Here is a 27,922-nt window from a genome sequence, read left to right as displayed (position 1 = left end):
ATATTTAATTGAAGAGGCTTCTGTGTGACGTGTATTTCAGCAAGCGTATGACATACTCTGCACTTGTAAAATGTGGTCCTGAGTGGACAGAGTGGTGCTATCTTGAGGAAATCTCTTATTTCTGGCCAAACCACTCCTTATTAGCATGATCTTATAGCAACCACCCATGAGAGATGCCTGACCTAATACACTGTGGGGGCTTGTCTTCAGTAGGAAACAAAAGGTGTGTATTTAGCTCAAGTTAGTTGACACAAAGTCAAATCCTGGTGAAGACAAGGTGATTTGTAATTTTCACGAGTGAGCAGGTCAAGTGAAAGAGTAGGGACCAGCTAACTCATGTGAAAACTACACTTTGTCCTCTTTAGGATTTTACCTTGTGTTACCAACCAAATGTTAGCAAAGTAGAGTTCAGAACACACCTTCTTCCTAGTGGAGACAAGGCCTAATAGACGGATCACGTATCCACAGCTGAGATCAGGAGTGAATACATGGGTGGAAGGATAGCAACACAATACCATTGACTCCAAAGCTAACAAATAATGCTTATTCTTAGCTAAAACTGTTGGGTCCTGATATTTCAGCTAAAGGTTGTTTATTTTTCTCATGGTGCTAACCACAGGTCTAAAGTCATGTCTGGTAGATCAGTCTCCAAGAAGGCGCTTCTGAACCGGTCAGCGAATCACTAACTGGATTAACCATTACTGCAATCTCTGCTTTAGCAATACTCATTTTCTTCTACCATAGGTAACAGACTTAGAGAGAGACGCCTGAATGAAGATCCATCTTTTTAAGAATGGATTTAACAGAGGACATAGATATGGGTTAAACATGGAGCATAGCTGCATGGATATGGAAACCCAATCAACAGAAAGATCTGTGTACACCTTGTCAAAACAAAAAAGAGCCCCATATTGCAACTAGTGTGTTGCTATCACACCATTCAGAGATACAGCTATCTTTGTGTGTATGGGCTTTACACTAGCAGAGGGCATAATAACAAACCCTGTTTATTACTCTGTTTTACTATGTTCTGAATATAGCTGACCTAAATCAAGTCTTATGGTTTCCATCAATTTTTTAGCAAATCCAAGTTTTTCAAATAACCAATGAAAGTGTTAAAAACGAGCTTTAATTGCAGACAACTTTCAAGAGCATAAAGTTATATATAAATACAACGTGCTCCACATATACGCATTTACCTAGGCAGCACTACTATGACAAAAGTATTAAAAATCTCAGCGGTGATTATTCTTAACAGTAATTTATTAACTTCAAATTTTAGGAAAGAAATTGAGGTAGAGTGAGGCATAATCACAAATGCAAGTGGCCAGGTCAGAAGCAGAAATACAGCAAGGGAAAATGGAGATGGGTGCATGGGTGTGAGGAAGACAACTCGCTTTTCAAATATTAATAAGGTCAGGTTTGAAAGGCAAAATTAGTTCCCAGTTCAAAGATTCACAGATTGCAAGGCCAAGGGGACCATTATGATCATCTAGTCTGACTCCTGTGTAGCACAGCCCATGGAACTCCCCGAAAATAATTCCTAGAGCAGATCTTTGAGAAAAACATCCAGTCCTGATTTAAAGATTGTCAGTGATGGAGAATCCACCACAACCCTTGGTAAATTGTTACCCCTTATTTCTAGTCGGAATTCATCTAGCTTCATCTTCCAGTCATTTGATCATGTTATACTTTTCACTGCCAGATGGAAGAGCTCATTATTAAAGATTTGTTCTCCGTGCAGATACTTACATACTGTAATCAAGTCACCCCTTAACCATCTGTTTGTTAAGCTAAAGAAATTGAGCTTTTAAATCTATCGCTATAAGTAGGGCCCTATCAAATTAACGGTCCATTTTGGTCAATTTCCTGGCAATACGATTTTAAAAAATCATAAATGTCATGATTTCAGCTATTTAAATCTGAAATTTCAGTGTTGTAATTGAAGGGATCCTGACCCAAAAAGGAGTTGGGAGGGGAGGGGAGTCACAAGGTTATTGTAGAGGGGGTTGCAGTACTGCTACCCTTGCTTCTGCACTGCTAGTGGTGGCACTGCCTTCACAGCTCAGCAGCTGGAGAGCAGTGGCTGCTGGTCGCAGGGCCGCCCGGGGGGAGGGGCAAGTGGGGAAATTTGCCCCAGGCCCTGCAGGGGCCCCCACAATAATATAGTATTCTATAGTATTGCAACTTTTTCGTATGGAAGAGGCCCCCCAAATTGCTTTGCCCCAGGCCCCCTGAATCTTCTGGGTGGCCATAGCTGGCCGGGAATCCAGCTTTGAAGGCAGAGCTGCTGCCAACAGCAGCATAGAAATAAGGATGCCATGGTGTGGTATTGCCACCCTTCCCTCTGCACTGCTGCCTGCACAGCTGGGCCCTCAGTCAGCAGCCACGACTTTTGGGACCCCTAGCTCTGAAGGCACCAGCACAAAGTAAGCGTGGCATGGGATGGTATTGCCACCCTTACTTCTGTGCTGCTGCTGGTGGTGGGGTGCTACCTTCAGAGTGGGCGCCCAGCCAACAGCTGCTGCTCTCCAGCCGCCTAGCTCTGAAGGCAGTGAAGTAAGAGTTGCAATACTGCGACCCCCTAAAATAACCTTGCAACCCCTCTGCAACTCCTTTTTTGGTCAGGGCTCCAAATTTGAGAAATGCCAGTCTCCCCAGTGAAATCTTTATAGAATAGGGTGAAAGCACACAGAAGACCAAAGACCAGATTTCACAGCCTGTGACGCATTTTTCATGGCCACAAATTTGGTAGGGTATTTTTTCTAGTCCTTTAATCATTCTCGTGAATCTTCTCTGAAACCTCTCCAATTTATCAACATCCTTTTTGAACTGTGGACACCAGAACTGGACACAGTATTCCATCAGCAGTTGCACTAGTGCCAAATATAAAGATGAAATAATCTCTTGACTCCTGCCTGAGATTCCTGCCTGTTTCTGCATCTCAGGATGGAATTAGCTCTTCTGGCCAGCGTGACACCTGGAACTCATATTCATATGATTATCCACCACAACCCCCAAATCTTTTTCAAAGTCACTGCTTCCCAGGATACAGTCCCTATACATTCTTTGTTCTTAGATGTATACATTTATAGTTAGCCATATCAAAATATATTATTTGCTTGCAGCCAGTTTAACAAACAATCCAACTTGCTTTGAATTAGTGACTTGTCCACTTTATTATTTACCACTCTCCCAGTTTGTGTGTCATCTGCAAATTTTGATGATGATTTTATATTTACTTCCAGGTCACTGATAAAAATGTTAAATAGCGTAAGGCAAAGAACCAATCCGTGTGGTACCCCCCGGAAACACAGTGTCTCGCTGACGATTCACCATTTACAATTACATTTTGAGACCTATCAGTTAGCCAGTTTTTAATCCATTTAATGTGTCCCATGTTAATTTTATATTGTTCTAGTTTTTTTTAAACCAAAAGTATATTACAGCAACACTATTACCTATATCAACCAAATGTGTAAAAACATTAAAAAAAAGCCATCAAGTTACTTTGACTGGGTCGATTTTTCATAAATCCTCCTTGATTTGCTTTAATTACATTATCCTCCTTTAATTCTTTATTAATTGAGTCTCATATCAGCCACTCCATAATATCGCATGGGAACATTATCAGGCCGATGGGCCTGTAATTACCCAGGTCATCTCATTACCTCTGTTTACACCTATACATCTTCACTAATGCCAGTGGGGTTATACGAGTCTAAAAAGAGCATAATTAGATAGACCATTACATAACTGCCAGTGATCTTGGAAAGAAGTGATACTGGATTATTTTTAGTTTGCTTTTCAGATCTTCTTTTAACTGATTATGCAATGAACATGTTTGCAATTTGTTACACAGCCCCCCTACCCACATATTTAAAATATTTTGCTTGTATGGCCAGTTGTGCAAAGAGAAGTGCTTTGCAGTGATTTAGCTTTAATTCACCCTGAACAGCACTGACAATAATTCTGAGTCTGAGGAACAGTCATCAGTCGAGAGCATAATTTTATTTCTTCAGAGTCTCTCCTTTGTTTGCCCTGCAAAAAGTTAAAGCAATGCTTTCTTTGAGCTCTTTTGCAGACAGCTTTGAGAACATTTTACTTTAATACTGCATGAAAGGTCTTCCCCACTTGAAGCATAATAATGAGCTTAAAATATACTTAGTAATACCCTCTGGCTAAGAAAAATGTTTCCAACTCCTATACTTAAAAAAAGAAAATATCCATTTAGAAGCTTATTTTGACTTTTTGCCCAGGATCAATTGCAAAGTGCTTCTGTTTAGAAAGGATAGTTCAGCCAAAATTCAACTTGTTTTTCACGACTAATGAACTTACAAAAAATAAAAGCCATACTCAATAAATCATAATTCTGCTTTATTCTGTAAAAGCATGTGTGTGTGTGCGTGTACAAGCTAGCACCTCCCGGTCAGGAAAATTTTCCTGTAGCACCCTGTACTCAAACCCATCTCTGGCATCATGGCTACAAAGGAAGATTGCAATGCTGTAATGGTAATAAGAAGGCACAGAATGAATACGCTGTGCTGGTACCTTGGTAACTTTTCAAATAATTTTATGCCTAATCAGTTTCCACTAGTATTTGCAGTAGAGGCCCTGAATCTTCTCTCTCTTCCATCAGTTTTAAACTGATATAACTCCATTCATGTCAGAGTTATGCTTAATTTACATCAGCAGCAGTGACAGAAGAATCAGGCCCACTGGTCTTGAAAATAATCACATACTACATACCAATCTACCCATGAAAAAGGCACCTAAAATAGCTGGAAAGAAAAGCAATATTCATCTTATTTCCCAGACCAGAATAAAATGTACAAAACTGAGAGAGAGTTAAGAGAATGACCCTGTGGGGTGCTCAATACGGTCAGTTTCAGGTGAAGTTAACAGGTGCTGACTATGCTCAGTCGGAGAGATGGTAAAAAACAACCACCACCCAAACAAACACCTCCCTGTCCCCACGAATCACAATCCACCCAACGGCATTGAAAAATTGCTTTTCAACAAAACATTTCTGTGAATTTTTTCTCATTTGTCACAACATTGTGTTGCAAACCTCAAAATGCCTTTTTTTGGGAAGGGAGCGGAGGGGGCAGTTTTCCTAACCAGCTGTCCTTTGCGCCTCACAGGATTGGGCCCTGTCTGGCAAGTGTTGCATCCCACAGACTAGATTTTCAAAAGTTCACCTCTAAATGCGTGTGCAGAGCTGTGCAGGTACATTTCCCTGCCAGCACTGATGACAGAATATAGGCATCTGGCTAGAATTGTGGGTACATGGATTCCTTGGGGCAGTTTTCCAAACAAGGCATGTGTGCAAACGAATGTGTATGTGTGTACAATGACACACCTATCTAGTGCACCCCAACTATTGGCAACTGAAGACAAACTGAGTAACTGTATGCAGAAACGGCCAATTTGTCATCTGCATAGGCAAATACTTGATTTGCATGAACACTTGTAGAAACAGTCAGCAAATCAGCTGTGCAACTGCATGCCTAATTGGCTAGAAAAGCTGGCTTTTAAATTCTATTGTTGGATACTGTTTAGTCCACAAAGTTAGAGACTGTGCTGAGATCCTTGAAAAACTAGGCTGGATTCTTGCTGAACAATGAAGATGTACCTAATTTTTTCTACTCATATTTATGTCTCTGTCAATTGATTTCTACTTGCCCTTTGTTTCTCTGGTTCTTGGCCATCTCAACTCGCAAAGTCTGACCCCTGAGGTTTAAGCCTTTCAAAGAGGATACAACACTCTCAGCAGTCATTTTATCCGTGTAATCAAGAAAAGCCCTGCCCTGTGCTCCTTGCCAACTGAGCCGCAACGGGGATGCATGGAATTCTCTTAAAGCACTTTTTAACTCACTAACTCTTGTGCCTGGAGGTATATTACCTACATAGACAGTGGTGAGTGCACCATGTGTCTCTGATTTGGTACTTAAAGAATCATTTCCAACATGACGATGTCCAATTTGGGCCGAGGTGGACTCAGTTTGCAGTTTTGTATTTCCAGTCTTGGCATTTTCATCGGAGTCTGCTGGTTTCCTGGCGTTTGGAAAGTCTGGATGTTCGTCTTTCAGGGTAACATCTTTGCCTGCCTGCTTCTCTCTATAGCGAAGATTCTTTAGGATTGGGATTCTTTCCAGCACCTCATAGCTGATCTACAAAATTAAAACAGAAACAAGTTTGAGGGTGTGTTTTTTTTTAATTAACCCAACATATAGGGTCAGATCAGACTCTAATCTCGTTTGGTCATCACCCTTCAATGTGCCCAGAGCATTCAACAAACTTTACTAACTGTGTGGCTGACTTCCATGAACATACGTGGCAGGGCAACCAAAACCACTAGTCACTATGCAGGCTGCACAATGCAGATCCAGCAGAAAATAACCAGCCAACCCAGAGCTACTGGACTTTGGAATTTGCTGACTTGTGAATGTTCGGATTTGCAACTTTAATGTTGCATCAATGCAAGATTCTGCATGTGATGTAAATTATGTGTGTTAAAATCTAACACAAGGACTGCATCCCCCATGCTTCCCTCGTGGAAATTGGCCGAAACTGTGTTCACGTTTTTCTCTGACAAGTCGCCTGGCCCTGCCCCCAAAATTTCCCTTCCATCATTTCTCCCCATCACAGACACAGCTCCCTTTCTGTTGCACTCTGAGTGGCCTCATATGTTTTCCTCTCCCCATCCCTCTCAAAGTCAGTGGGGTGTGGGTGGTGATCTCCTTCCTTGCCAGGATCTTTAGGGGCAGCTGGTCTTTAGAACGAGGCCTGCGCTTTCTCCATCACACCCCAGTTATGATAAGCCTCATCAGGAGTGGTCCAGGAAAGACTCCTATTCTCACTGCTGAATGCTACCAGTCTGGGCCATGAAAGGGCCTAGGTTGCAGCTCATGAGTTACAGGAAACTCAAGAACTCCCTAGTTACTGTATAACATGGTTGGGCTCAGCCTCTGAATTGTAGCAAAGCCATTGCAGCAGCTGGAAGGAGAAGGGGCATTGCTTGCTCGACTGTTGATGAGCTTGCGGACAAGCAAGATGTTTACCTTTCAGGAGATCTGCCCCCCGAAATTAGTAGGGTGCCAGGGCACTTTGTTGACTCCACCTCAGCGATCTACAAGGGAAAAGGGGCCAGGAAGGGGCCAAGAAGTTGCTGGTGGTAGATGGGAGCAGGTGGGGCATCAAGGCCCATCTAGGTATAGGAGAGGCAATTCAGGTCTCTCCAGGGTTTGCGAATGCCTCTGCAGGATTTCAGGTCTGTGAACCTCAAAGAGTTTTACTTTCAGGCTCAGACCAAAAGTCAGGCCTGGTTTCCTCTTGTTTCAGCCTAATAGTTCATATACGAACCAGTGATAGAATGAGAACAATTAGTTTAAAACAAAGGCTGCCTCCATTCTGGCCCACATGGGTTGGGAGTAAAAGGTGCTGGAATTGGGCCCTGAGCAGGGCAGTTACCCTGGTCTGGTGGACTGGGCGAGGCTGACTGGGGAAGCAGCCACAGCTGGGGCCACGCTCAATCAGTCCACAGCTGGCCCTATAAAGGGGCTGTGAGCCAGGAGCTGACAGTCTCTCTCCAGCCTTAGAGGGAAAAGGATCTGGCTGCCTGGGAGAAAAGAGTACCTGAAGCAGAGCAGGGATGGAGAAAGGCAAGAGGAGTTCCAGCCTGGCAACTCCCCAGGCTGAGGCCTTGTTAAAGGCCCAAGGCAGCTACTGAGGCTGAAGAGGTGTAACCCGGGGATAGGCGGAGGCAGCTGGTCCAACCCCCTTACTGAAGATAAGTGGCCATTATGGACTGTGGTTTGCCCCAGTGAGAGGGGGCTGGATGAAGACCAGCAGTAGCCATTGAGGCAAGGTGGGCTTAGGGGAAGGGGGTTCCCCTGGGAGGGGAGACTCCGAGTGTGTGGGTACTGCTGGGGCAGAACCCCAAGGTAAAGGGCACCAGGGTCTGAGAGGGACATGGGGGCTTTGGGCAGGTGAGACACCGGCCAGTAGAGGGCGCTCTGAGGCTGGAAAAGAGCTAATTCCCAGATGACCAGCAAAAGGTGCTGCGCCAGTGAGTTTTGACCTTGCTAAAGGCCCTTAACAAGCACTTTTTTTTTTTTAACTGTACCGTAATTCTTCTAGAAGCTAACACAAGCTGGCAGTTCAGAGATGTACATGTTTCCATAGCAGCCATGGGAGCCTGAGCACTCTGAAAAGTACATGCCATTTTCATATTCTGATGAGTTATGACTCTACTGATCTTGGAGAGATGCATTTTTCTTTGCCAAGTACTTTCAGATTCCTGAAACCGACAGCAGCTTCCCCTGAGCCGGGCAATACGACATTAGACAAATGGCTGAAGCCATCTTACTTTGTTTTTCCTGGCCAACAATTAGGAACATTTGTTGTCCATGTGAAATGCAAGCTCTATGCTAATTAAACCAAAAAGGAAAAACATTTTTCTACACTCATGTAACTAATCGCTCCAGTACCCAGAAACAAGCCTAGCACGAACCAACTGTACAGTTTCTTTCACCCTAAAGTCAAGCTTAGCTCAAAACATGCATCCAGAATCTTTACTTAGAAAGATCAACACTACCAAGGGCAAACCTTTACCTCCTCACAGAGCCTGTGTACATGGGATGGGCAAAGAATTCCCAGACCCTTCAGGACACTGTGGACAAAATCAAATTAAAGCAATCCAGAGCCACAGGGATACCCCCCAAAGAGGACTTCCCCACCGGCTGCCAGGACCAACCCCCAGCTCCGACATGGTCCTAGCTCTCCTTGGGGGGGCAGCAGGTTTCAGAGTTAAAATTAAATGGGGCAGTTTGTATCTCTTGGAGTTATTGCTTCAGGCTGACTGCAAACTTCAGGACGCACCAGTTACACACAGGTCAGGTTTTCAAGCTTTTCTTTGTTTCCATGAGGGAAATGTTTTTTTTCAAATGAACCCTGGGATTCTGAATTCATCATGTGACTGGGCGGTTGTATCTATACCTTAGTACAATGGACACTATAAAGTGCTCCCTACAGCTTCCCCCTTGCACCAGTAGATCTCACACTGAGATATCCTAGATGAGCTTAATCACAAGTGGAAGTGAGACAAGTGCTCATAGCTGAAAATCCTGTCCTGCCCCCCGAACCCACCCTTCCTACTGGTGATGCATACTTAACAATGGCTCCCCATATCCTACTACCCCCCACCCCTGCCCATGCCAAAGAACCACCCTCGTTCCGCTGCCCGTTTCATGCCCATGACAGGAGCAGGGCAATGCAATCTGCCCAACGGATGTAGTCCTATTCCTATGGGAGCCTTGCTGGTCACTTCAGGGGGAGTGCAACCAAAATTTCTAACTCCTCCACCAAAAAAAAAGGAGGTGGGGAGAGAAAGAGGCAGTTTGGGGTTTCGGTGTATGCATCTAACAAACCCATTTGTGGAGCGGCTGGGTGGCTAGGGAGGAGAAAGGAAATCAGCTGTCTGCTCTGTTGTAAAATACCAAAGAACTCCTCTGCGGTAGGACAATGTGTTGCTAATTATAATCATGCAAAAGCTACTTTTGTCTCGAGGGCTGCAGTGATTTGTCTGGAAGTGGAGGGAATCCAAGGACAGTCTCCTCCTCCAAGCTGTCCATTTCCTGGTTTGACATGTGCAGTAACTTCCCAGCCTCATCTAATGGTTAAAGCACAGAACTGAGACTTGGGTTCTATTTGGATGGCCACTGGCTTAGCAGGTGGTCTGGGTAAGTCATTTAATCTCCTTCTGGCTAGGATTCCCCCCCTCTGTAAAATGGTGATAATTTATTCACCTGTGCCAAGGGCTCTGAGATCTCTCTGCGTCATGGGCGTGCACAAAGGGGGGCAAGCAGGGGCACAGTCACTCCCTGCAATCAGGGAGGGCACAGAACTGCTCTGGGGCAAGGAGAGCAAACGCCTCGGGCCAGGGTGGGAGATGCCAGCTCCTCTGGCCCTGGGCCCACAGGGGCAGACTCAGCTCCTGCAGCTGCTGAGGGAAAGTGAGCTCCACCAGCCGCAGAGGAAGGGGGAAGAAGGGGAGCCAGCTCCTCCGGCCCCGGACCGTGGTGTCCAGAAGGACTAGTGAGGGGACAGACTGGAACGGGGGCTGAATGGGAGTGAGGGTGCAGAGACATGAGGATGGGGGGCAGTGAGTGCAGTGAGCCATATGGGAACAGGGGGCAGGGGAAGCAGGGCCACATGGGGACAGGAGCAGATGTGCCTGACTGATTGACCCCTAGCCTCTCCCAGGGTCTTCATGAAGAAGGCTCCCCACCCCCTACCCCCAAAAACCTGTTCCATACTTCTCCCACTCACATCCAGCAACCCTCCATGTTCACTTCCCAGCAATTACTTCCCTCTCCTTCAGCTCTTCCGTTACCCTTGACTCCCCCAAGCCTTTGCACTGCTTCCGAGGGGTGCAGGAAATACATTTTTATATTGTAGTTTAAATGATTTCTTACTCAAAGTTCTGTATAAATATGCCCAGTAAGGACTCTATTTGTCAAAAAACATTTCCTCAATCTTTTTTGTTGTCTGTATTGTTACAAACATTCTTGTTGACAGACATTTTGAAATTAATTACCAAAATAATTGAAACTGACATAATTACATTGTGTTATTTTGACAAATAAAATATGCAGAATTTTAAAATAGTGTGCAGAATTTTTAATTTTTTGGCACAGAATTCCCCCAGCAGTAAATTTTGCTAAGGGACAGATTTACAAAGTAATTAGGTGCCTAAGGATGCAGCTAAGTGCCTATTAAATGAGTTGGTGACAAACTTCCACTGAACTCCAGTGGGCGTTAAGTGTTTAATAGAGTTTTCAGAAGCACCTAATATGATTAGATTCCTATCTGGAATTTTAGGCATCTACATACCTTTGTAGATCTGGCCCTAACTGCCCAAGCAGATTCCTCTGAAGGTACCAGAAAATGTAAAGAATGTTAGCACCATGCAATGCCCCGTCCCTTCCCTTTCTGGAGGTCGCAAAACCTGCCAGCATCTAGCAGTGGCGAAAAGGAAGCAAAGGTGGCTGATGCACAGAAACCCATACAACTGATAGCGGCGGATGCTATTCCAAAATACACTCAGCGAAGGAGATCAGTGAACCACACAGCAATTGCAGCAGGGCAAGTAGCAACTTCTAGCCATTTCATTGGCTCAACAACGTGTCTGAGGGCTTGTCTACATCACAAAGTTGCAGCGCTGGTGAGGGGGTTACAGCGCTGCAACTTAGGAGGTGTACACATCTGCAGGGCATCACCAGCGCTGCAACTCCCTGTTTGCAGCGCTGGCTGTACTCCCGTTTTGTCTCGGGTGTAGAGGATCCAGCGCTGTAATCAAGTGTAGACACTTACCACCGCTTTTCTTGACCTCCGTGGAATAAGCAGGTATCCCAGCATACCTGAGGAAGCCTCTGGTAATCAAGCAGGTCTCCTTCCCTGGTTTGCTCTCGCGTTCCCCGAATCCCCGAGCAAGCAGGTCTCCTTCCCTGCGGTTTGCAGGGGGGTTGGGGGAACGCGAGAGCAAACCGCGGCGAAGCTGGTCTCCTTCCCCGGTTGCTCTCGCGTTCCCCGAACCCCCGTGCAAGCAGGTCTCCTTCCCTGCGGTTTGCTCTCGTGTTCCCCGAATCCCCGAGCAAGCAGGTCTCCTTCCCTGCGGTTTGCAGGGGGGTTCGGGGAACGCGAGAGCAAACCGTGGCGAAGCTGGTCTCCTTCCCCGGTTTGCTCTCGCGTTCCCCGAACCCCCGTGCAAGCAGGTCTCCTTCCCTGCGGTTTGCTCTCGCGTTCCCCGAATCCCCGAGCAAGCAGGTCTCCTTCCCTGCGGTTTGCAGGGGGGTTCAGGGAACGCGAGAGCAAACCGCGGCGAAGCTGGTCTCCTTCCCCGGTTTGCTCTCGCGTTCCCCGAACCCCCCTCGAAGCCGCCCAACAGCACTGCAGTGTGGCCACATCTAACACCACTTGCAGCGCTGGTTGCTGTAAGTGTGGCCACTCTGCAGCGCTGGCCCTATACAGCTGTACTAATACAGCTGTAACAACCAGGGCTGCAAAACTGTAGATGTAGACATACCCTCAGTGTTGTCCAAAGCCTTACACGTCAAGTCCTTCAACTAGAGTCTGATCTCATTTAGGTTCCATCCTACACCACTGTAACAAATGGCAAAACGCTCATCGACTTTAATGGTGCAGGATTGGACCTTTACATTGGTGCTGAGGGAGTTACACCAGTGCACACTGGGATCAGAATCCAGCCCACATCCTTTATTGCATAGCTTCCTAGTAATAAGGGGCTGGTGGAGGGACGATGATTCAGAAGCAGGCTGTCACTTATTGTAGGGCTATTTCTGCCCTCAGGCCTTGGCTACACTCACACTTTACAGCGCTGCAACTGGGGTGTGAAAAAACACCCCCCTGAGCGCTGCAAGATACAGCGCTGTAAAGCGTCAGTGTAATCAGCGCTGCACGCTACACCCGCTCTGACTACACTCACACTTCAAAAAATTCCAAATGTAGCCATACCCTATCAGTTACATTCCCTCTCACCCCCAACCTTATACCAACGTTCCCCCTCCCCCACAATTTGTTTCTTTAGCAGGAATCCTTTTGCTGTTTCTGTCAGGGGCTTCGTCTACACTGGAACTTCGTCAGCAAAACTTTTGTCTTCAGGAGTGTTAAAAAAAACACACACACCCCCCCCAAATGACAAAAGTTTTACTGACAGAACACACCGGTGTGAACAGCGCTCTCCGGCTGACAAAGCTGCCACCGGTCATTGAGGGTGGAAGTTTTTTGTCGGCGAGAGAGCTCTCTCCCTCCGACAAACAGCGGCTACACTGTGTGCCTTTTAGCGGCATGGTTGTAGTGGCACGGCTGTGTTGCTAAAAAGTGCATAGCGCAGACAAAGGTTCTCTCTCAAACTCTCAACAACAGAAGCATAAATACGTTCTAAATCTTTTCTATTTTTTTAAAAAAAGGTGAATGAAATTTCTGTTATTTTGCACTAACTATTCTCATCTCCCCCTCCACTACCTCAAATATATATAATTATATTAAATTACTCTGGTTATTTTGTGCCTTTTATTTTTTTTATAAAGTAAATGCAAAGAACTGTGACAAAGACGGACAAATATCTAGTCACAGATCACAGCTGCCACCAGAAAAACTGTTACCTCATGCATTTAGGGTTCTCCTCAGAGACACTGGGCTAGATTTTCACAAGAGCTAACAGCTCCCATTGTGGCATTTAAATAAATTGTCAGTTTTCAAGAGGGATCAGCTCCCATGTCAGCACCTGAATCACATGGCTAAACTTCTCAGCTCCTAGCAGCTTCCATTATACACAGCTCCTTTGGAAAACAAAGATACAAAGCTAGATAAGAAGTTACTGCTGACTAAGCATTTCTAGAGCACCTAGCACTTTAGACAGGACAGTTTAGGGCTGCTGCTACACTTACACTGGTGTAAATCAGAAGTGGCTTCTTCAAAGTGAATAATGCTACATTACTGTTAAACTGGTGTAAGTGGAGGAGAATTGAGCCATATTGTACCTACTGTGTACCGTCAGGCACCACTAAAGGATCCAAGTCTTTCAGAGACATGGAATGATCATTTCTGTGATACCAATCCCAGCATTTTGTTATGTTTTCCTTGTTGGAAATGTGCATGCAACACATTTATTTTCATTACAACAAATATCTTGGCCACAACCACACACCGTGTTGCAGAACGCAGGCTATGGTGAAAATCTGTTGGGCCAGGTATTCAACTGGTATAAATTGGTATCATACATGGAGCAATGCCAATTTACACCAGAATCTGAATCATTACTTTTTCCTCCACTTTTCCAGTAATCAAAGTGGTAAGAAAACCTGAAACCTGTCTGAGCACTGCATTTAACTTTAATTTTTGTGGTGTGCATTGTTTGACGAATAAGTTCCTCATCCTGCCTCTCAATTTTAAGAACATGCACAGTGTGTGAATGCTGAAAACAGAGCATGTTTGCTAATAGCTACTCGCCTAACAGCTTCTCACCAAATTAAGCACGTTTCCCAGGGCAATGCTTAGCCCTAGCCTAGTGTTTGCAAGCAGGAATACCCTACTTTATATAAACCCTTAAGCCATTGTTGTCTTTGCATGAGCAAGCCACGTTTCTGAAGGGTGAACTTTTGTTACAAAGGCAATTTACACATCTCCCAGACATCCCTTACTAAATACACTTAAACTACAGTCCATTGACAAAACATCCTGTTTAGAAGATGAGTCTTTTATCCACTACCTCTTGGCTAATTTATTTTTGCTCAGAGATACAGGAATGCAATGGCAAAGCCAGGATTTGAAAAAGGAGAAAAGGATGTAGGACTGGGAGTCATGAGCTTATGGACAAACTCTTAAATAGCTGCAACAAAATCCTGTAGTTTTAAGACCTGCAGATTAACTAGACCTCCCAGCTCTGAGTCACTGTGTGTAGCAGTTATTCACAGGGAAACGCCCATAATGACAAGGTAACAAAAACAAGTACGCATGTTACTTTGTTCCTACTGAATTAACAACCTGGAAATTTAGTTCTTTAGCTGTACCAGAAACATGGATGATTGTTACTACGCTGAGGAACAGAAATCTAAATATTCCCCTCCTCTCCTCAGATCTTGGTCCTCATTCATGTCTTAATAGCACAAATACTGATGATGTGTTAGGAAAGGGTAATATTACCACCAATGAATCGTAAGTGGTACAACTATACAAGCAGTAGCAGTTTGGTACAGTATGTCTTCAATATCTTCCCAAGTCTCTTCTTGTCCCACCATCCCCATGTCCAGTGCAATCTTTTCCTGTGTCATTTCAAGTCCATCTGACCTCAGTTGTTAGTGCTTCAGGACAGAGACTCTGGTCAAAACTATCAAGGTTGGGTCCTTATTAAAATTTAGGCTCCTAAACAAGGACTGGCTCCTGCAAGATGGTGAGAGCTCCTGGGAGGTGGAGAATCAATGGGAGAAGGATATTCAGTATCCTGAGAAAGTGAGCCTTTAAAATGGCCTGATTTTCAGAGAAAATGAGCACTCCAAAATCTCTCTGAAATCCATGTGAGCTGTGGGAGCTAAACATTTTTGAAAAGTAGGTCACCTTTACTTACGTGCCAAAAATATGGACAAGAAGCCTAAATTAAAGCACCAGCTTTGAAAATTTCGCCCCACGTCTTTTCTTTTTTGCCTCAAAAACAACAAACCTCTACGGCACAGCATACATAACAGCTGTGTGTGTGTGTGTGTGTGTGTGTGTGTGTGTGAATAACTTCCCCCTCCCCCCTCTTCTTCTAGCTCTTTGGTTATGAATAAACATGAAAAAAAACTTGGTAGAGTTAGGGCCTGATCCAAAGCCCACTCACGTCAATGAGAGCCCTTCCACTGACTTCCTCGGGTTGAGCATCAGGCACTAGTTGCCGTTCTACTGAAAACATTCCTAATAGATGTGTTTTAATATGTGGTGAAAACTACACAGTCCATGCTTAGCACATGAGATAAGAGACACAAACAGTAATAACACAGTCAAATCAAGCAATGATCACAGAATATCAGGGTTGGAAGGGACCTCAGGAGGTCATCTAGTCCAACCCCCTGCTCAAAGCAGGACCAATCCCCCACTAAATCAATGATGGGAAAACAGGTAAGCACACCCAAGGGTGAACACCACCACTGAAAACAAAATGGTTTCTGACACAGCATAGAGGTAGTGTGGTTTGGTAAAATATGTCTGAGCACATTACAAATGTGAACAGATGGAAGTGCCTTAAATGCTGTTAAGCCTGTGTCCCAAGCGCTGTTATATGGCTGGTCTTTAATCTCTCTCTGATAAGTGAAGAAAAGAGAAGAAATGCAAAGACCACATCCATTTTGATACACAGGTTAGCTAGAGACTAACCTCGTCTGCGAGAGTGTCAAAAGCAGCACAAAGATTAAAGGACTTTTCAAGAGATTTTGTCTTCTCCAGACCTTTGCAGAGTTAGCTGGCGAAGGGAAGTGGAGAGAAAATGTTAGCAAGGTAATTTATTGAGGCTGAATTCCGACATGAAGGGAGAACGTGATCAAAGCCATGCTGGCAAGATGGATGGGGCACAAGATCTGGGACTTCAAACAATTCTGTTAAATGAGCTTGAGTATAAGAAAATCTCCATGTGAAATATTTCAATTATGAAATGCAATAACACAAAAGGAGCTCTCGGTAACTCACCCACAACCAGGTTAGAATACTCCCCCGTGATAGAAAAATAAATAGAGTTGGTGGAGTTATTTGTTGCAGATAAGTTACTTTACAACTTTAGCCCTTTTTTGGGTTGGCAAAGTGTTTGCCAACTGATCCTGGCTCCTACAAAAGTACTAATTTCTTACAAGTATTTCCTGGATAGTTTATGCAAACAACAATTTGCTATTCATTATCTGTAGTGTGCAAATTGTCACTTGAGGCATATGGTGTTGTTTCTGCTGCCTGACTGGATGACTTGAGAAAGACAAGATGGGTGAGGTAATCTCTTTTATTGGACCAACTTCTGTTGGTGAGAGAAGCAAGCTTTCAAGGTAACACAGAGCTCTTCTCCAGGTCAGATGACTTAAGACTTTTAAAGAGGAAAACAATAAAAATCAGATTATAAATAAAGCCCTTTCCAATATGAACTTTCAGACAAATTCATTCATGTGAACATTTGTGAAACTGTTTGGATTTGTGAACATCTCTGTGAAAAAAGTGGTGATCATCCAAATTAGCAATCAATCAATGTAAGTCCAGCAGCATAAGTCCAGCAGCGTGGATTCGTCACGTTGGTGCATGAAAGTATTTAGAAATCCCTTTCTGCACTATTCAACAAGCTAGATCTATATATTATTTTAAAATAAATGCCACACTTAACCACTAGCAGCAATGCAAAAACCAACATCCCTACCACTAATTCATAAAACATACACTTACTTTTCCTGCAAAGATAACTAGCAGACATTCCACTCTGGATTTATGGCATGAAGCTTTCCCTGCTGCATTGTCTCATGAAAAAAGGAACAGAATCCACTTCAGCAAGTATTCAAGAGGCAAGATGTACTCTGTGGGGCAGATCCTGTCAGTTGTCATAGCTTTACTGACAATTTAAACCATCTGAGAATCTGTCCCCATATGGCACAACCTGAAATCCATAGGATTGGACACCCCACCTGCAAACGCATGTCTCGTTTTTGCCACTATCATTTACAACAACCACACAGACGCCTGAAAACAATATGTCTTTGCTTATTTCCATTTTCCAAACACATCCCTCACCTTCCTACTGTTTCTAATACAACAGACAGCAACCTGATTCCACTTTGTTTACTTGTTTTTATTTCATCACCACCATCAGGAGGCCACAGTTCACACTGGCTATATACACTGTTTGTTAGTTGGAGATGCAGTTCTCATGGATATTCAGAGAATACACATTCCAGAAGGATTAATGATGTACAGAAGGAGAAGGTACATCATTAGTTTCAGAAGCAAGCATTTGGTACCAATAAATCATCGTCAGCGAAAGTAGCCTACCTTATGCCATATTATTCCTCGTGGTTTTGGTCGTTTGCAGCCTGTTTTAATGGTTCTTGTTGGAGTGAGGATGTAATCCACAGTTAAATCATGGTCATCAAGCAGCTCTTCTGCAATGTCAACCACCTACAACCAAAGGGAAGAGAAATTTGGTAAGTAATTAAAACAACCCCACCAGAACTGTGACTTCGCATGGAAAGTTTCATTCCAGACAGCTTCCCAGATACCAAAAATCTCTCACTTAAGATGACAAGATAAGCAGATTACACTGAAACAACCCCAGATCTAGACACAAGTCAGTCCTGCTCTGCAACTACTTAACTGTTACAACTGGAACTGAGTGACTATTTGATTTTTTTTCAGTTCAGGGGCTGAACTGAAAAATTTGTTTGGGGTTGATCCAAAGCTTCAAGTTTTGGGGATTTCCTCGCTGAAATAAGAAACTGAAAAAATATTGTTTCATTCGAACCGAAATAGTATTTTTGTTTTGTTTTTTGCTTTGTTTCGGGGTGCCTTTTATCTTATTTTAATTTCTAAAGGCATCAGCTAGATTTCCGAGACAAAATGTTGGTTTGAAACGAAAAGTTGAAATGTCTCCTTCTGAAAAGGTCGAAACAAAGCGTTTTGATTTTGACTCCTCCCTCCCCCAGCCACTGCTTCATTTTTTACTCAGCCGAATTTGACCTGAATTTGCAGATAGTTTCACTCATTCTGAAACTGCATTTTGGGGGCAAATAATTTGTCCAAAAAATTCCATCCAGTTCTAATCTAGGCTGCTCAATACCTGCCTATAATGCAAGGTACTGAATGGTTGCAGATGCGCCCTCAGAGGTTCGTCAGCTCACCTGGCAGTCATGCACGATAGTAACTATCGGGGTGTCCTCTGTGATGGCTCCCATTGACACCATCATTGCATATTCCATATCTGCAAAACCTTCCCCTTTCCCAATTCTCCAACCTAAAATGTACCAATAAAAAGTGAGCTAGTTAATTAACACTTGAGGGCAGTAGAGTGCAAGAGATGGCAATAATTAAGTAGAATGCTTGTAAAAAGGCAACAGATGTCTGGCACGTGAACTGAGCACACGGTGATATTCTGAGAGCCCATCTGCACCAGGCTGGACTCAGAAGTTGGTACCGGTTAGTCCAAGTATGAAGAAGACACCTTAGGCTTCATAAAGAGAGGACTGTCTTTTTTTTTTGCAAGTGAATGTAATGCTGATGAAAGGTCCTGCACTGACAGCTGCCATACCGAGGTCACTCCCCAAATACGTGGAGAACGGGCAGCTGCAGTGCATGACCTTTATGCTGCCCCTCTCACCCAACAGGCCTCTGCTTTGTCCTGGAGGAACCATCTCTACAGGCAGAGAATATCCGCCCTCATGACAGTTCAACATTGGCTGGTGGAACTCCGCTATCAGACTCCCAGCAGAGGGAATGAATAGTGATGGCATCTTTGTAATGTAGACACCAGCCTTCAGAAACCAGAGTGAGACCACTAATGCTTCACATGGAAAGGGATTACCCTTAAATATAAGAGACAGAAATTGATATCCTTCTATCCCCCCAAACCTCCCCAACTCTAATGTCTAACAACCTTTACCCCTACCTTTTTCAGAAACAGCGACCGATCCTACAACAACCAGGTCCACTTGGACTTTTGCGTCCAGACCTATAGGCACACTGTAATCCTTTACCCCCTAAGAAGAAAAACATGATTTTAAGGATGTTTCACTTCCAATTCAGTAAAACATCATCGTCATCAAAAATAATCAAGCCTCCTTTTCTCAAACCAAATAAACAACCAAGCTCTGAAATGTAGCTTCCCATACACAGCCAAATATCAGAAGTCTGGGAAGTTATTCTCCAAGCATCCAGCGAGTTAGAATTCTGCAATATATTTTTCTGCTAAACTGTTGACACTTTTGGCATATTTCAACAGAAGCTGTGGCTTTTCGTTACTTCCAAAAACCAAGCTAGTTATTGAGCAGCTTAAATTTGTATTTGAAACCTGACATCAGGCTCCTATTTTTGAAAATCTTGGCAGATGCCACAAAAGAGTAATGCATCGCACCAGTCACAGAAGGATCACAAAGTGCGTTAAAAATTGTTAACAAATTAATCCTCACAAAATGTCTGTGAAATAGGCAAGTGTTAACTTCAGCTTATAAATGGGACCACTGAAGTTTAGAGACATTACTGGCTTGTCTACCCACATATTCTCCTGAACTTTCCTTCCTTGTCACATTTTGATGTCTATGAGTCAACAGTGTGCCCTTGTTGCCAAGAAGGCTAATGGCATTTTGGGCTGTATAAGTAGGGGCACTGCCAGCAGATTAAGGGACATGGTCATTCCCCTCTATTCGGCATTGGTGAGGCCTCATCTGCAGTACTTTGTCCAGTTTTTGGCCCCACGTTATAAGGAGGATTTGGAAAAATTGGAAAGAGTCCAGCAGAGGGCAACAAAAATGATTAGGGGGCTGGAGCATATGATTTATGAGAAGAGGCTGAGGGAATTGGGATTGTTTAGTCTGCAGAAGAAAAGAATGAGGGAGGATTTGATAGCTGCTTTCAACTACCTGAAAGGGAGTTCCAAAGAGGATGGATCTAGACTGTTCTCAGTGGTACCAGATGACAGAGCAAGGAGCAATGGTCTCAAGTTGCAGTGGGGGAGGTTTAGGTTGGATATTAGGAAAAACTTTTTCACTAGGAGGGTGGTGAAGCACTGGAATGGGTTACCTAGAGAGGTGGTGGAATCTCTTTCTTAGAGGTTTTTTAGGTCAGGCTTGACGAAGCCCTGGCTGGGATGATTTAGTTGGGGATTGGACTAGATGACTTCCTGAGGTCCCTTCCAACCCCTTGATATTCTATGATCTCTGATGTAATGATGTCAAGGTGAGATACCTGAAGCAAGCCCTTCTACTTCAGGGCCTAGGGTATGGAGGTACATGTTACTGCCAAACGTAATGAACAGTCCCCCCCCCCCGCCCCACAGCATTTGTTCAAGAGAGATTCCTGGAGCTGCAGATACTCAGCACCTCTAAAAATCAGATCCAACGTGTCTCAACCTGGACACCCAAAAATGGGAGGCACTCAAAATGTGGGGGTTTCAATTCTGTAGTTTTGTCTTTGTTAGATAGATTTACTTAGAGATTAACTCACGGTAAGTCACATGTTTGTAAAGGATGAGGCAGACTCTTGTCACACATCTGATCCAGGTGATAAACCTTTGTTCTTTACTTTAGGTTGACACACACAATAAAAAACAAAATGTTTAAAGCCTAGAATAAAATAAAGCCAGTGAAGAACAACTCTTTGTGGCCGAGTTTCTCCATCTATAAAATGGAGAAAATAATATTTACTTGCCTATCTTCCAGAGATGTGCTGAGGATTGTCTGTGCTGTATTTTGTGACTGCAAGGTGCAAGAGATGCATTACGACTTTATTTGCTAGCACAGGTCTGCCTGAAAAATAGCACTAATGTGATAGAAAGGTCAGATATGAGACCAGGCAGCAGGTCAAGAGAAAGTTATCTTTTGAATGACATATGGTACAACTTCCAACTCCTAACAGTTTTAATAAAATAACAGTGTTCAGAGAACTCTTAACAGCGACGCTCACTTTAGAGTTTCCACACATTTTCAATCCCCAAATTATATGTAGGAGTCTGTTTGGATTGATGTCTTGAAATTTTATTCCTTTCTTCATCTCTAGCTGGGGTTGACCAATTAATTGAAAAATGCAATATTTTTGTTTTAAATACTAGAAATAGGTAAAATAATACAGGAAACTGTGGCATACTCACTCAGCTCTGGAATATGACATTTGTACACAAGGGGGCAGCAAAGCACCACTTTACAGTTTACAACAAAAAAAATACACTCAGAATTGATTTACCACCCCCCCAACTGAGTGACAGAAATTAGTTAATTTGGATGCTTTTTGTTCATTTCCTTAAGAGTCAAAAGGGTAAGAGTTCTGCCCCTAACTTTCGCCCCCTCCCCCCCCCAAAAGTATGAACCACCATAAACATTATTACCCAGAGTAAGCAACCAGTTTTAAACATTAAAATACTCTCCCCTCTAGTTTCAGAGTAGCAGCTGTGTTAGTCTGTATCCACAAAAGAACAAGAGTACTTGTGGCACCTTAGAGACTGACAAATTTATTTGAGCATAAGTTTCGTGGGCTAAAACCCACTTCATCGGATGCATGCAGTGGAAAATACAGTAGGAAGAGATAGATAAACAGATAGAACATGAGACAATGGGTGTTACCATACACACTATAACAAGAGTGATCAGTTAAGGTGAGCCATTACCAGCAGGAGAGAAAAAAAAAACTTTTTGTAGTGGTAATCAAAATGGCTGATTTCCAGCAGTTGACAAGAAGTTGTAAGGAAATGTTGGGGGGCGGGGGGATAAACATGCGGAAATAGTTTTACTTTGTATAATGACCCATCCACTCCCAGTCTTTATTCAAGCCTAATTTAATGGTGTCCAATTTGCAAATTAATTCCAATTCAGCAGTCTCTCATTGGAGTCTGTTTTTGAAGTTTTTTGTTGTAATATTGCGACTTTTAGGTCTGTAATCGAGGGACCGGGGAGACTGAAGTGTTCTCCAACTGGTTTTTGGATGTTATAATTCTTGACATCTGATTTGTGTCCATTTATTCTTTTACATAGGGACTGTCCGGTTTGGCCAATGTACATGGCAGAGGGGCATTGCTGGCACATGATGGCATATACCACATTGGTAGCTGTGCAGATGAACGAGCCTCTGATAGTATCAGAGGGGTAGCTGTGTTTGCTGCTTTTAGAGATCCAGACTAAGAATCCTGTGGCACCTTATAGACTAACAGACGTTTTGGAGCATGAGCTTTTGTGGGTGATGCATGCATCCGACGAAGTGGGTATTCATCCACGAAAGCTCATGCTCCAAAACGTCTGTTAGTCTATAAGGTGCCACAGGATTCTTTGAGCCTCTGATAGTGTAATAATTTTCTAAGCACAAAAGTTCAACTGTGCAAGAGAAGGCAGAAACAATATGCATCAGACTGTGAGGTTTTTAAGTGTGTAAATACAGCCTCTGAAACTTTCTTGCAGTGATCCAGGTAAATAAAGCCATTGAGAATGAATATTTCTGCACCATTTCAATTTTAGCTTAAAAAAAAAATTGAAAATCCCAAACAAAGAGCAAAGTGACAGAGCATCTCTAAATAGTTGTATGGTTCAGATGAATATGCAAAAAGCTGATGCTTATTTCAAGCTTATCCACACTTTTGGGGGAGGCAAAGCAAGGGCTGAAATCCCGTGAGCACCAGCTATCTGGTAACAGGCCTGAAACGTTCTGCTTCTGGTTAGGCTGCATTCCCGTGAGTATAGTTTTCTGTGTGTTAGTCCCAGGCCCAAACGGGGAGTGGAGGAGTGCATGAAAGTGAAAAACAACAAGGATAAAAATGTTCACTATACTTTTCTGACTCTCAACAATAAATTTTGGTTTGCCTTTTCTCTTGTTATTTGTGCTATGGTTGTGTCTGTGCTCATTACACATTCATCTAGCAAGAGCTAGCCCATCATTGAGCAATTTACAATCCATAGACACAGGACAGAAATGAAATATTATCATCCCTGTTCTTACAGAGCGAGAGTAGAGGCATGCAAGGATGAAATGATTTGTCCAAGGCTACACAGTGAAGATCTCTCTACCCTCAGTCCAGAATCATAATGATAAGGCCACTGCTCTGCTCGTCTGAAATAGTTCCCCTCACTTCTGATACCTACTTGAGAGGTTGCACATATTCTCAGGATCTCTTTAGTTGCTCCTGGTGGTGGGACAATCTTATTAAACAGCCCAGTTCTCAGTCGCGGTGTTGGAACCAACAAAGTTTTCCTTGCCTGTGATAATAGGAACCATCAACATTTACATGTTAGAATTAGGGGGCAGGCTTATTTTTCTTTAATCATATAGAAAAAAAATCCTTTACTGCCATGTGTTTGAGCACAAAGACCAATGCTCCTCTGGGCAAAAATACAGAATTACCATGTGTACAAATAAGTAATTCTTAATACTTGCAAATGAATCCTTTCTAATAAGCAAGACAATAAAATCAGAGAAGATTATTTATTTCAAAGATGAACAAGACATTGGTGAACTAATCCAAATGTAAGATCATTCTCAACGACAGTGGAAGAATCTAGTTTCCGTCATGTGCTGATGCCAGACAGTCAATGTGAAATGGGGCATATTGAGAGATGTTACATTAATGGTATGGATGGAATTCAACCTGGATTTGTTCAGGCGTTTGCAAGTCTGTATTACGACATGACACAAAGCCACGGGGGCTTTATGAGAGGCATTTTTATCCCACAGCTATTGTAGTAGCTGCACCCTGAAGACTTACAGCTATACAGAGAATACTTTCATTCTGTTGTGAAAAGTGTCATGTACCAGCTAGTATATACAGGAGGGACAGTATCTAATGGTGAGAGCAGAGGGATGGTTTTCCTGAGTTTTATTCCAAACTCTGCCACCAACTTGCTGGGTGCTTCAGTTTCTCCATTTGTACAAGTGGTAATAACACTTATTTGTAAAGCTCTCATGTGGCTGGTGCCATATAAATGTCAAGAACCCTTCGACAACGTGGTCTGCTCAAGCACTTGGGGTTGCATCACCCTCACTCAGGGGAGGTTCAATTACCTGTAAGGCCACTAGTCGAACTCCTTCTAGTGGTTTGTCAGGGTCCACTTTAACCTCCCTTGTTCTGTTGAATACATCAAGCTCTCGGACAGCATGGCAAGCCTGGTGAGACCCCTGCATCAATGGAACAGCCATTAAAAAGGAAAAGGACTACTGGCACTTACTTCCAGTGTTAGAAAGCGAGCAGTCTTCTGGGGCGCGTCAGGGTTTATTTTAATGGTCTTGGCAGTTTTGAATTCCTGTAAACCTGGGAGCCTGCTTGCAGCATGCGAAGCACCCTGTTTTCATAAGACAGCAGCATGTCATCAGACTGTTTACAACCTTCCAAATCTGAGATGGGCAACCGCCACCTTCCATCAAGCAATATAATTTAATTCCCTACTTCTAACACTGACCCGCTAGACCAAGAATTTCTTGCTAAATTGGTGATGTCTCAAATACTCATAACCACTCAGACTGAAATCCAAGTGGGGGGGACGCGTTGGGTACCCACAACTCTTGCTCTCATTGATGATCACTAGCGGGTATTCAACTGGCACCTTGTATTCCACCCCAAATAAGGGCTAGCGCCAGCAATGCTACCCCAGAAGCAGAGCAGGGTCTGAATTGTGCCTCGGTCCCCTTGTTTCAGGAGGAAGTAAAGCCACACCAGCCCTCTCCTTGGGGAAGTTGCTTCCCCCCTGCACCAACTCAACTGCACAGGCTTGTGCTTTGGGTTCATCCCCTGCCCACTCATTCTCCATCCACCTGCATGGGAGGGGAAGCAGTGGCTTGGTGGCAGCCTTTCTCCCCCTTGTACTGCTACCCAGGATACTGCTAGCCCATGCGAGGAAGCCCGGGGGCTCATTACACCTACTTATTCCCCTGAGCAGAACTGTAGCCAGAGTTGTAATACGGCTCTTAATGTTTAGTGACCAAATCCACTGTCCAGGTGCACTAGAGAATGGAAAGAGCTTCCTTTCACTCAGGACACCAACACTGGAAGCAGATGCAATGCTACAGCCATCGTTCCCTGAGAATGACAGAACATCAAAACAACAAGTCACTGGGCAGGCTGATAGAATGGCCATGGCTCTGTGCCCTTGTGCATTTTGATGCTAGTGCTGGACATGCTATATTTTACAGGTACATTAAGTGCCACTTCTGACCACACTCTCGTTTTTCCCTGCCCAGTGACCTGGTGGCATTAAGGCTGCGGCTTTCCTATGCAGAAAACATGGCTCAGCCACCGCTGCCCAGTTACCTCTACATACCTCCAGCTGCCATCATTTACACAACTCTATTTCAGCAGCCCATTATAGACAGTGTGGCCTAGGGTAGAGAGCACAGGACGCAGGGGACCTGGGTTCTATTCTTGGCCCCACCACTGGCTTGCTGGAGGACCTGGGGCAGCGCATCTTGGTGCCTCAGTTTCCCCAGCTGTAAAATGGGGTCATAATAGTGACCTCCTTTGTAAAGTGTTTTGAAATCTACTGATAAAAAGCATTATATAAGAGCAAGATATTATTATCCCATTCAGTATTTACAAATATGAACTGTACAAAACCCCTGTAGTTTTTCAGTTATATTTGCCAATTATTATTCTGAAGGCTTTTCCCCCCAATCCATCCCAGATGCTACGGTTATTCACTAATTGTGCAGACTGTTGGGATGCATGATGGACAAACATTTTCTGATAGACACTGGAATAACCCATTTATATTTCACAAATACAACTTATCCACTTCATTTTTAAGGGTTTCCAGCCAAGAGAACTTTTCATTTTGCATATGACAGGAATGTATATTGTTCATTTCTGAGAAAGCACAATACCTTGAAATTGGGGATCCGGTGATGCACTGGTCTTGGGAAATCAGCCAGGTTATTTGCTTCCATGTAGTCCCAAATCTTCGTCCGGATATCCCATTTGGAGACACCTTACAAAAGGAAATAAGGAGCAGGCGCAGAATCAAGGAAAGGCAAGGCAAGGATGAATTAATATAATATACAGCAGAGTGCCGGACCAGTGAGATAAAGGTTAGAGTTTCACCATAACAGAGTGCTGAGGACACATTGGACAGCCACGGTTAAAGTAACCCTTACATATCTCAGCTACTTCACTTACTTCTACAGGGAAGGAAGATTGCCGAATCGCACAAAATGCTCTATGCATTAGACAGGTGTCAGAGTGGCAGTTGTATTAGTCTGTACCAGCAAAAACAACGAGGAGTCCTTGCGGCACCCGAGAGAATAACCAATTTACGTGGGCAATCCACAAAGGCTTATGCCCACATACAGGACCGGCGCTAGGGTTTTGAGCACCCTAGGTGGACGACAATTTCGTCGCCTGGCGCGCTGGTCCCGTGGCTCAGGTGGAGCTGCCGCAGTGGTGTATGCGGGAGGTCCACCGGAGCCGTGCGAGCAGCCGACCATCTGCAGGCACAACCGGCAGCTCCACTCGAGCCGCGGACCACTGGACCGCCCGCAGGCACCACTGTGGCAGCTCCATGGGAGCTGCCTGCCGCCCCCTGTGGCGGCGCCCTGACCCGGGGGACCCCCTGGGCTGCCGCCGGCAGCTCAGACTCCCTCTCTGTCCCAGCAGCAGCAGCTGCTCATCCATCTAAAAAAAAAATTGGGGGGCGATTTTGGCGCCCTCAAACCTCAGCGCTCTAGGCAACCGCCTAGTCCGCCTAAATGGTTGCACCGGCCCTGCCCACACAGGTTGTTAGTCTCTCAGGTGTCACAAGGACTCCTCCTTGTCCAGGCACTGGGGTACTGAGAAGCTTTGCACCCCCTGCTCCCCTGGACAATTCCCTCCCCCCCATACGGGGCACCACTTCCCCTTGTCCAGCCGCTACCCCCCCCCAAACTCCTCACCCCTCGGGGTTACTGCCCCCCCCGGGACTCCCGGCAGTTCCCACCGGCGCTCAGCCGCACCCCCGCCTCCATCTCCCCTGAGCAGCGGCAGGCGCCGCGCGTCTCTGCCCGGTACCGCCCCCTCCCGTACCCATCAGCTGGCCGCACCACGTGTTTGCAGAGACTACGGCGGCCGGGAGCGGACAAGAACCCTCAGTCGGACGGACCGACACGCGGGGGGTGGGGCTGGCTCGGCTCTCCAGCGAAGCGCCCCGCCCCCCTGCAATAACCAACCCGTCTGCTGGTGGCAGTGGCGCCTGGAAGCCCCCAGCGCGCGGCGCTGCACGACCCCCCGGGGGAGCCAGCCCCCTGCCCCCGCCCCGCAGAGCTCACAGGCTGGTGGGAGGCGAACCCCCGCTGAAGGGACTTGCACAAGTGCAGGGAATAGACGCTTTGTCTTCCCACGCCCACTCCTGCTCAAGCCACTGGCCCAAGTGTGTCTCCAGGGGAACTGGGACAATGTGTATAGCGGGGGTGCTGAGAGCCAGTGAACCAAACTGCAAACCCTGTATAGAATGGAAACCATTTCAAGCCAGCACCCTAGTTCCAGGCCAGAGCCTATGGGTGTCTCCAACAGGGCCAAAATGTCCTTGCCAAAAGCTGGGCATTTGCGAGGTGCTCAATGGCGAGAGCGTCACAGGGAGCTCTTAGCAATGCTAAACCTGGGCAAGGAATCCACTCCCAAGCAGTTGTGTTAAAGACAAATAGAGACATTCTCTACACACCCCCTGCAGCGGATGAAACCCAGGTGTCAGCA

The 27,922-nt window shown here is 44.7% G+C and overlaps 1 protein-coding gene across 5 annotated transcripts; it reads right to left on the bottom strand.

The window, feature by feature from the left end:
- Window positions 1-3,991: 3,991 nt before the first annotated feature.
- On the bottom strand, window positions 3,992-27,242 carry MTHFSD (methenyltetrahydrofolate synthetase domain containing). 5 transcript variants are annotated; one of them, XM_030581379.1, is made up of 8 exons: window positions 27,171-27,242; window positions 26,083-26,186; window positions 24,435-24,548; window positions 23,355-23,468; window positions 19,184-19,274; window positions 18,420-18,532; window positions 17,575-17,700; window positions 3,992-6,173 (listed from the first exon to the last, which is right to left on the bottom strand). In XM_030581379.1, exons 1-8 carry the CDS (start codon window positions 27,196-27,198, stop codon window positions 5,667-5,669), a joined length of 1,197 nt encoding a protein of 398 aa, XP_030437239.1. In that variant the 5' UTR covers window positions 27,199-27,242; the 3' UTR covers window positions 3,992-5,666. The 5 variants fall into 5 exon arrangements, with proteins under 5 accessions (XP_030437239.1, XP_030437238.1, XP_030437240.1 ...); XM_030581378.1 differs by lacking the exon at window positions 24,435-24,548 and adding an exon at window positions 24,271-24,384; XM_030581380.1 differs by lacking the exon at window positions 24,435-24,548 and adding an exon at window positions 24,271-24,384 and having other exon boundaries at window positions 27,187-27,240.
- Between the last annotated feature and the right edge of the window lie 680 nt (window positions 27,243-27,922).

The sequence above is a fragment of the Gopherus evgoodei genome, chromosome 12 (genome assembly GCF_007399415.2).
Source record: "Gopherus evgoodei ecotype Sinaloan lineage chromosome 12, rGopEvg1_v1.p, whole genome shotgun sequence".
Lineage (NCBI taxonomy): Eukaryota > Metazoa > Chordata > Testudines > Testudinidae > Gopherus > Gopherus evgoodei.
This window is presented reverse-complemented; position numbering and strand designations above follow the sequence as displayed.